The sequence below is a fragment of the Malurus melanocephalus genome, unplaced genomic scaffold, assembly GCF_030028575.1.
Source record: "Malurus melanocephalus ecotype Western Australia unplaced genomic scaffold, MMel_1.1 scaffold_362, whole genome shotgun sequence".
NCBI lineage: Eukaryota > Metazoa > Chordata > Aves > Passeriformes > Maluridae > Malurus > Malurus melanocephalus.
The window spans coordinates 519484-528774 of NW_026623594.1; the positions used below are offsets into that span (position 1 = coordinate 519484).

Below are 9291 nucleotides of genomic sequence, written 5' to 3' on the forward strand. Positions count from 1 at the left end.
CTCCCATACCCATCCCAGCCGTCATTCCCGGCACGGCCTGTGCTGCCTTGGGGTCACCACCCCGTTGTCACCCTCCCACCCGGCCACCACAGCTCCCCAGAGAAGGGGGGTGGAGGGGCAGGGGGACATGAACAGGCCCAGCACACCCTGCCACCAGCCTGGTGCCACTTGCCCTGGTCACAGAGGGTCTGGGGCAGCATTTGGGGACAGCTGCCTGTGCTGTGTGTGCCAGAAGAAGCTGGCAGAGAGGAGCAGTGGACGTGCAGCTTGGAGCCACCAAACTGATGCCTAAGCAGTTTTGCCCATCTCCTAAGGTCGGGGTTCCATGTTGATCAGCAACCACAAACCAGTGGAGGATATTTTAGGATATTTGTTAGGAAACCTCAGTAACTAACAGCACAGGATAAACCGCAGARCACCATGGCAACCCGCTCAAGGAAATGCTAATAACGGGGACGTAAGGTGGGTGATTAACCTATCAAAAGCAGAACCCTAACATTAGGCTGGGTGCAGATCTATGCAGAGAAAAATGAAGCTTTCCCACCATGAGCAGGCACAAAAGCAGAGCAGCACGAGCAGCTGCAGCCCTGGCAGGGTCTCTGGGCAGGGGGGAGTGGAGGGTGGCCCCTCTGGCTGCCCCCTGCCCCTGCATGGAGCAGCAGGGGGATGAGGGGTGATTATGCTGCTCCCCTTCCCTTTGTCGGAGTGTGGCTGTGTTGTTTGGCTTGGCTTTGCAAYGGGAGTTATAAATAAAAATGTCTCTCCAAGAGTGCGTGACTCACGGTCCTCACCGCAAGGATAACCTCTCTGCTGGGAAACCTGATCCGAGGACCGAACTGCAGCATGCAGGAATCAAAGACATCGCTCCATTAATGCACTTAATCCAAACGGAGAACARATGAGCCTCTCACCCCACCTGGGCTGGGAGCGGGCTGCTGGGGAAGGTGCTTGAGCCCCTCCAGACTGCTGTTCTGTGCCATCCCCGAGCTCCAGCTGCTGCCAGCCCAGCCCCTGACCTCCTCCAGGRCCCGGTGGTTTCCCTTGGGCAGCAGTGGGGAGCTGTGGCAGTCGCTGACGTGGCCTCAAGCAGGCTCAGCAATTTCTCCTGCCACCCCGCGAGGGGCAGCTCGTGGATGCTGGCGTTGCCTCAACGTGTGGCATCCCAGTGTGGGAGGCTGTGTCACCCCTGTGCCTGRGCACGGCATCCTCCCAGCCCCGTGGGACCCCTGCCCCGTGGGGAGAGGGATGCYCTGTGCCCCAGTGCCCCAGCCCGGGGGGACACGGTTTATCCCGGGGGTAGGCGACGGCGGGGCGACAGCTGGCKGGGGGATTTGCCGAGGGCATTATTTAATGCTGTGGGTAAATGGAGGAACAGCAGCTAATTCCGGAGCCCGTAATCCTCTTCCTCCCCCGGGGACGGGGAGCGTGCCAGTCACGCAGCCGCCGGCGGGCCCCGGGGACGAGCCCCCGGCAGCTCCCCAGGCGGTGCCGCGGGCCGGAGCGACTCCCAGACCATGGGTGATGTGCAGAAGGTGAGTGGGGTCTGGTGACATCCCACCTGCTCCAGGGAGGGCTGGCAGAGCAGGGGCACGTCCCCCCAGAGMGCCCAGGCTGGGACAGCACAGCCGGGAGGAGAGGAACTGGGGCTGGGCACATCTGCTGTGGGGCCACCCCGAGCCTGAACCCCAAACCACCCCGGGCCCTGGTGCTCGCTCAGGCCACGGACACAGGGTACCCAAGGCCAACAGTGTGCCCAAAGAAGGGTGCTCTGCAGCGAGCCAGCACCCCACAGAGCTCCCCTAGCACCCCACAGAGCTCCCCTAGCACCCCATAGAGCTCCCCTAGCACCCCACAGGGCTCCCCTAGCACCCCACAGAGCTCCCCTAGCACCCCACAGAGCTCTCCTAGCACCCCACAGAGCTCCCCTAGCACCCCACAGGGCTCCCCTAGCACCCCACAGGGCTCTCCTAGCACCCCACAGAGCTCTCCTAGCACCCCACAGGCCTCTCCTAGCACCCCACAGGGCTCCCCTAGCACCCCACAGAGCTCTCCTAGCACCCCACAGGGCTCCCCTAGCACCCCACAGGGCTCCCCCTAGCACCCCCCGCCCCCAGGGGCTGCTCTCCGTCATCCAGAGGCTGAAGGGATCGCCGGAGCAGGAGCTCCGCATCGTCCTGCTGGGGCTGGACAACGCGGGCAAGACGACGCTGCTGAAGCGCCTGGCRTCCGAGGAGGTCAGCACCATCACCCCCACACAGGTAGGTGCTGCTGGGGGCCACGGGTGGCAGGAGAGGGGGCAGGTCCCACCCATCCCTCGGGTGACGCTGTGGTTTGTGYCCCCGCACAGGGATTCAACATCAAGAGCGTCCAATCGCACGGTTTGAAGCTGAATGTTTGGGATATCGGGGGGCAGCGCTCCATCCGCCCCTACTGGAAGAAGTATCTGGGCAGCACAGACCTGCTGGTGAGCGGGGCAGCACCCCAGCCCTGTGTGTGCAGTATCCCCACAGAAAACTGTGCAGCTGGGCAAGAAAGAGCTCCTGACTGTCCCTTTTGTCCCCACGGCAGATTTATGTCATTGACAGYGCTGACCAGAAGCGTTTYGAGGAGACAGGGCAGGTAYGAGGGGTCCAGTGAGGGGTGGTTGYGGGGTCCTGGGGCTYRGWTCTGTCACCGGCTCTTTGAGGATGAGTGGGAAGTGAAGCTTCTCTTAACTGTGGGGCAGAGCTCTGTGGGAAGGCTCAAGAGCAGAGTCTCAGCAGGCAGAGACACCCCACTCCATGGCCCAGCAGCTCGCTCTGAGCCGGGATGTTCCCAGGGTACCCAGCACAGGGGTGACAGTCCCTGCTCAAAGTGACCCCTCAATCTCCAGCCTCCCCCAGCACCAGGGTAGTGATACAGCCAAACAAAGGATTATGAGCAGCAAATTCAGCTGCAAACCCTGGGAATGAAGCTCTGAGAGGGGAAGGCGAGATGAGTGCCAGCCCCGGCTGTTCTGGCACCAGACGGCGGTGTGGGTGTGCCAGACAAGCTGGGGACTGGCAGGAGCCTCCTGCAGCTGCCCTTTGCCCAGGCTCTTGGTGCTGGGAGGGCTTCAACCCTCAGGTAGCCCAGCATGTGGCTCCTGGGCTGATGGAGCTTCAGGAGAGCATATCCCTCCTTTGGGACACCACAATCTCACAGGTTCCGTATCTGCAATGGGCACCAGAGGGAAGGGATGAGGCACTGGCAGGGCTGAGGTGTCCAACCCACCCAGGGCAGCTCCATACAGGAGGACAGCAGCCCTGGGAGAAGATTCTCTCTTGGCAGGAGCTGGCAGAGCTGACAGAGGACGAGTCCCTCACAGGGGTGCCACTGCTGGTGTTTGCCAACAAGCAGGACCTGGTGACCGCAGCACCCGCGGCCGAAATCGCCGAAGGGCTGAGCCTCCACACGTACCGGGACCGCGAGTGGCAGATCCAGGCCTGCTCGGCCCTGTCTGGGGAAGGAGTGCAGGTAGAGATGGGAGCCACAGGCTCTGCAGGGCTGAGAGAGAACCCAAGGGCCTGTGCTCACATCTGTGTTCCCTCCAGGATGGGATGAACTGGATTTCCAGCCAGATCATGAACAGGAAGAAGTGAGAGCTGCAAAGTGCCAGACGGGACTGAGCTGCAGGTCCCTCCACCATGGCCAACCCCCCGATCCTCAGCTCCCCCCGAGCCTCAGCTGGGCCCTGAGCCTCACGCTGCCATGTTCCCATGATTTTCCCACCCAGTCCTCCCCTGATCAGTTGGCTTCCCCTCCCCCTGCCTCCAGGGCTTCCAYGGGCTCCTCGCACCCCCTGACTTCCCTGCAGCCCCCATGCTGTTGGAGAGAACCACATCTCCACCTCCCATCGTACTGAGGGCTCGCACACCTCCTACAAGAGAACCTGTCCATCCACGCTGCTGTCACCCCACGGGGCCTGCTGTGACCCACACGCTGCCCAGGGCACAGTGGGCACCCCAACATAGCGCTGGCTACACCCCGGCCAGCCAAGGGCTGTGTGTCCCCCTGTGCCCTGCAGAATGGGACCGGTGCTGGCCCAGCCGTGGCATCGGGCTCGGGAAAGCCTCCGTTCAGCATCTCTCCCTGGCCAGAGGAGTCCCCACGGGCGGACAGGACTTGGGACACGCACGAAGAGAGGAGCAGTCACCAACGGAGCAGTTCCCTGGCCCGGTGCCAGCAGGGGCTGCTCTGTGCTGCTGAGGGGACACGCCGAGGGGTCCCTGAACCCCACAGACACCTGTCTGTACCCCGYTGTCCCCCAGCGCACCTCAGCCGGGGCTGGAGGGGCCCATCCGGAGGGGTGGGAGATGCTGCTCCCTGGCCACCACCGCTGCCATGGGGGATGGATGGGGCAGACCTGGGAACGGGGCAGGGGCTGCCCTGCAACCCTCAATAAAGCTGCTGTGACCTCCACGCTGTCTCGGCCAGTCCTTYMYGKGGGGCTGTGCCYGGSGCCRTTCTTCCTCAGGCYRATCCCGATCCCGTTCCTATTCYCGTTCCCGTTCCTGATCCTGTTCCCATTCCCGATCCTGGCCCCATTCCCAATCCCGTTCCCATTCCCGATCCCGTTGCCCTTCCTGTTCCCAATCCCGTTCCCATTCCCATTCCCGATCCCGTTCCCGATCCTGTTCCTGTTCCCGTTCCCATTCATGATCCCGTTCCCGATCCCGTTCCCGTTCCCGTTCCCCTTCCCATTCCCGATCCTGTTCCCGTTCCCGATCCTTTTTCCCGTTCCCGTTCCCATTCCCATTCCCGTTCCCGATCCCGGCCCCATTCCCATTCCCGTTCCCGGCCCCATTCCCGTTCCCGTTCCCATTCCCATTCCCGTTCCTGATCCCGGCCCCATTCCCGTTCCCATTCCCGTTCCCGTTCCCATTCCCATTCCCGTTCCCGATCCCGGCCCCATTCCCGTTCCCGTTCCCGATCTAATTCCCGTTCCCATTCCCGATCCCATTCCCGTTCCCGATCCCGTTCCCGGGACCTGTCGGTGCGGGTCACGTGTCCCGCGGGCGGCACGAGCCGCGCACGTGAGGGCGGACTACATCTCCCGGCATGCCCCGCCCTGCCGCGCACGTGCAGCACACGCTGGTAGGCTGTTCGGCCCCCTCTTCCCGCTTCCCGCCGCCCAATGGGAGACGCGCGCCTTGCTGGCCCCCGCCTTTCTCCTCTGCAATAGGCGGGCAATGGTGTCACTCACCCACAGGGGCGGGATCATGGTGAATGCGGATTTCTGATTGGTTGTTGCAGTTGCGAGGCCGGGCCGGGGGCGGAGCGCCGGAAGGCGGAAGCGGAGCATGGCGGCGGGTGCGGGCAGGCTGGTGGCGGCGGCCGTGCTGCTGTTGGCCCTGGCCGGGCCGCGCCCGGTGCCCGCCGAGCTCACGGATGGCAACAGCGAGCACYTGAAGCGGGAGCACTCGCTGATGAAGCCGTACCAGGGTGAGMGCGGGGCCGGCGGGACGCGCGGGGCGCCCCGCGAGCGGCCCGGGCTGATCCGCACTCTGTTCCACTCSTTGCAGGCGCGGGCTCCGCCGCGATGCCGCTGTGGGATTTCCAGGGCAGCACCATGGTCACCAGCCAGTACGTCCGCCTGACGCCCGACGAGCGCAGTCGGGAGGGCTCCATCTGGAACCGCGTGGTGAGAGCCCGGGGGGACACGGGGGGCTTGGGGCGGCCCTGCTGCCTCTTGCCCTGACGCCGCTGGGGTTTCTCCCACAGCCCTGCTTCCTCAAGGACTGGGAGCTCCACGTCCACTTCAAGATCCACGGAGCCGGCAAGAAGAACCTGCACGGGGACGGGCTGGCGCTGTGGTACACGCAGGAACGCCTGATGCCAGGTCAGTGCTGGGSACCGGCTGGTTGGCAGCACACGTGCCCTGTCCTGGAAGGCAGCTGGCCAGACAGAGCCTCWGAGCTCCCCGTCTGGTTTCACTAGACTGGGGTGACGTGTCCTGTCTCTTCTGCCCGGGCAGCMGGTGCTCTCAGCCACCTGCTTGGCAGTGAACAGCTTGTGCAGCTCAAAACTCTCGGAGCACTAATTCTGACCCCCTTCTGTCTCATCCTCTCTCTTCTGCCTTGCCCTGTTCCAGGTCCTGTCTTTGGCAGCAAGGACAACTTTCATGGACTGGCTATTTTCCTTGATACCTAYCCCAATGATGAGGCAACGGAGGTGAGTGGTGCAGGGAGCTTGTGCAGTGCCCAGCAGGCTGTTTCATCCCTGCTCCRGGTGCTTCTCACCCAATCCAAGGAAAAATTTCTCCTTGCTTAAGCATGGTCAGCTCCCCCTTTCCTGGGAGTTGGTAAAGGGAAGAGTTTGCGTGCATTGATGGAGATAAGAAGCTCCTTGCTCCTTCTTGATGTTTCCAAGGCATTTTCTTTGTGCAGGAGAGCAGGCACAGAGCTGRTAGAAACCCAGCACCACCTGATAATGCTCATTCTGAGTGTCATTCCCTGACTTATGTGCTTTGGATTCTCATTCCATGATATTTCTGCTCTTATTTTCTCTTCGCATGCCGGGTGTGTCTGAAAGAAACTCCTGGGCTTTTCTTTTTTTTGCCCCAGAATTCCCCATGGCCACAGTACAGATCAGTCCTGTGAGGGCCGGGGATCTTTTTCTTCTGTCCTGTTCCGTGTTTGTGGATCTTGTTACAGCACAGTCAGAAAACAGGACTGTGCTTTRAGGTCTGTACTGTATTTAAAGCATGATACTTCAGTCATAAAGCACCTGGAAATGACCCATCTCCCTTTGTTTTGATGCTCATGGGAGGTGAATTCCTGCCTCCAGTTGGCCTCAATCTACTGATCACAAAACCTTCCACGTGGTATTGTTGCTTATGTGAGATTTTGGTCCATTACGGGCTCTGTTCTTACATTTCTTGTGTTCAAGGAATGAGTGGACTCGGCAGTCAGGGCTAGTTGACAAGGTGGGGATTGGTCACAGGTTCGACTGAATGATCTCAGTCTTTTCCAGCCTAAATGRTTCTGGGATTTTTATCCAGCCCCTCTGCAAGCTTGGGGCTGTCTCTGCTCTGACCCTGCAGYACAGGGTGGGTTTATTCACAGAACCACAGGATGGGGKGGCTTGAAATGGGAGGCCAGAAYGGGAAGCTCTGCTTTAGGCAGCTCTGGCTGAGTTCAGAAGCAGCTTTGTGTGGAGAAGCAGCCRTGGTGTCATGGTSCTGTGCTCCCACCCTGCTCCTGCTGTGGGCACAGAGGCTCTGGCTGTGCCCCCAGGAGCCCCTGCAGCYCCTGCAGCTCCTGTCTGTGCCCCACAGCGTGTGTTCCCCTACATCTCGGCCATGGTCAACAACGGCTCCCTGACCTATGACCACAGCAAGGACGGGCGCTGGACAGAGCTGGCCGGGTGCTCCGCTGACCTGCGCAACCAGAACCAYGACACCTTCCTGGCCGTGCGCTACTCCCGGGGCCGGCTCACGGTGAGACCTGGAGGGGGTCCTGCAGGTCAGGTGGGGCAGGGCTGGCTGTACCTGCACAGGGAGTGAGGTGGAGATGGTTTTCCAGGCTCAGCTGCTGCCTCTCCAGCACCTCCAGCTCCTAAAGAGGTGCAGGCAGGCAGGAGRGTGGTGTGCCCAAGGTGATTGCCTGGAGAGGGTGTGGAGTCTCCCTCACTGGAGATGTTAATGATCATCCAGACACAATCTRTGTGATCYRGGATGGCCCTGCTTGAGCAGGGAGGTTGGACCAGGTGACCCATTGYTGTCCCTTCCAGCCTGGCTTGTCCCATGGTTCTGCACATTCCTGGTGTGACCCTCTCCTGGTTTTGCAGGTGATGACAGATGTGGAAGACAAGAATGAATGGAAGAACTGCATCGACATTGCCGGGGTGCAGCTGCCAACCGGGTACTTCTTTGGTGCTTCTGCTGGCACKGGAGATCTGTCTGGTGAGAGGGGGCTTTGCTCAGGGGAACACGTGGTGATTGGGGCCTGGATTAGGTGACCCTGCCTTGGTATGGGGGTTGGATCTCCAGAGGTCACTTCCAACCCTAGAAATTCAGTGATTYTGTGACTGCACTATGGATGCACTGGATAGTTTCTGTGGCTTCCTTTCCCTGAATTGTTCACCGGGCTCTTGAGAGCGTGCTGGGTAGGGACCTGTGACCAGGAGAAGGAGGCATTGGAGACCTATGGAATGTCTTGGATTACAGTTTGATACCTGGGCACAAGGGTGGCTTGAGAGGGAAGTAGATTGGGCCTGGCAGWGCAGGGTCTGAGGGGTGCTCTGAGTGTGTGGACATCTCAGAACTCACGGCMTTTGGTGCTCATGGTTGTTCCCCAGACAATCACGACATTATCTCAATGAAGCTGTTCCAGCTCATGGTGGAGCACCCTGTAGAAGATGACACCGTTGACTGGACCAAGATCGAGCCGAGCGTCAGCCTCCTCAAATCCCCCAAAGGTGAACCTGTGATCTTTAGAAACCTTCATGGGGCATTGGGATATCAGGGCTGGACTCTGGAAAGCATCAGAGCTGTGACACGCTGTGGGACTCCCCAGGAGCCAAAGTGGGGTTGTTTTGAGCTGTTCTTTCCCTTGCAGACAACGTGGATGACCCRACGGGGAATTTCCGGAGCGGGCCACTGACGGGCTGGAAGGTGTTCCTGCTGCTGCTCTGTGCACTGCTGGGCATCATTGTCTGCGCTGTGGTGGGAGCCGTGGTCTTCCAGAAACGCCAGGAGCGCAACAAGCGTTTCTACTAGCGGAGCACCTGTGCCCAAACCCATCTTTTTTTATGGGGAGCTGTAAAAAACTGTGGTTTCTAAATGCTGTTTCTGAGAAATACCAGAAGTATTTTCTTACCTGTCTGTTTGGCTGTAACTCCTGCCCGGCCCTTGGCCTCCTGCGGGTTGGACTGAGAGGGGTGATGCCCGCGGGGCCCCCAGAGCCGTGGTGTGGGAGCCTGGAGGTTGCTCCCCGGTTTTTCCAGCGCTCCCCCCACCTTGCTGGGACTTGCTGTGCTGCCTGGGGCAGGTGTGAAYGTGAGGGGCTGTGGGGAGGGGGCTGCGAGTGGGGCATTAAAGGACTGACACCACCCGTGGCTCTGGCTCTTGTTTGGGGGGAGAGAAGGGGGGCTCTGCTGGGAGGGAGGATGGGCTGAAAGAGCTGGGGGGGTCCCAGCTTGATGGGGGTTTCAGGGAGGCAGTCCGGGGAACATCCCAAAGGGGGGGTCTGCGTTCTCCGGCATCTCCACGGGATTTGTTGGGGTGTCCCCGCGGTGTCCGGGGGATGGCGATGGGGGGGATGTCCCCGC

The 9291-nt window shown here is 60.9% G+C and overlaps 2 protein-coding genes across 2 annotated transcripts; both read left to right on the top strand.

Moving 5' to 3' along the window:
• Positions 1-1363: 1363 nt before the first annotated feature.
• On the top strand, positions 1364-3620 carry LOC130580800 (ADP-ribosylation factor-like protein 3). The gene is given in 8 exon segments (XM_057378541.1): positions 1364-1465; positions 1467-1532; positions 1763-1796; positions 2092-2258; positions 2348-2464; positions 2569-2619; positions 3310-3495; positions 3573-3620. Coding segments are annotated over 8 exon segments (771 nt in total).
• Positions 3621-5289: 1669 nt separating this feature from the next.
• Positions 5290-9066, top strand: LMAN2 (lectin, mannose binding 2). Its single transcript, XM_057378526.1, has 8 exons — positions 5290-5463; positions 5544-5662; positions 5743-5860; positions 6113-6192; positions 7298-7459; positions 7810-7924; positions 8320-8439; positions 8580-9066. Exons 1-8 carry the CDS (start codon positions 5322-5324, stop codon positions 8738-8740), a joined length of 1017 nt encoding a protein of 338 aa, XP_057234509.1. The 5' UTR covers positions 5290-5321; the 3' UTR covers positions 8741-9066.
• Positions 9067-9291: the final 225 nt, after the last annotated feature.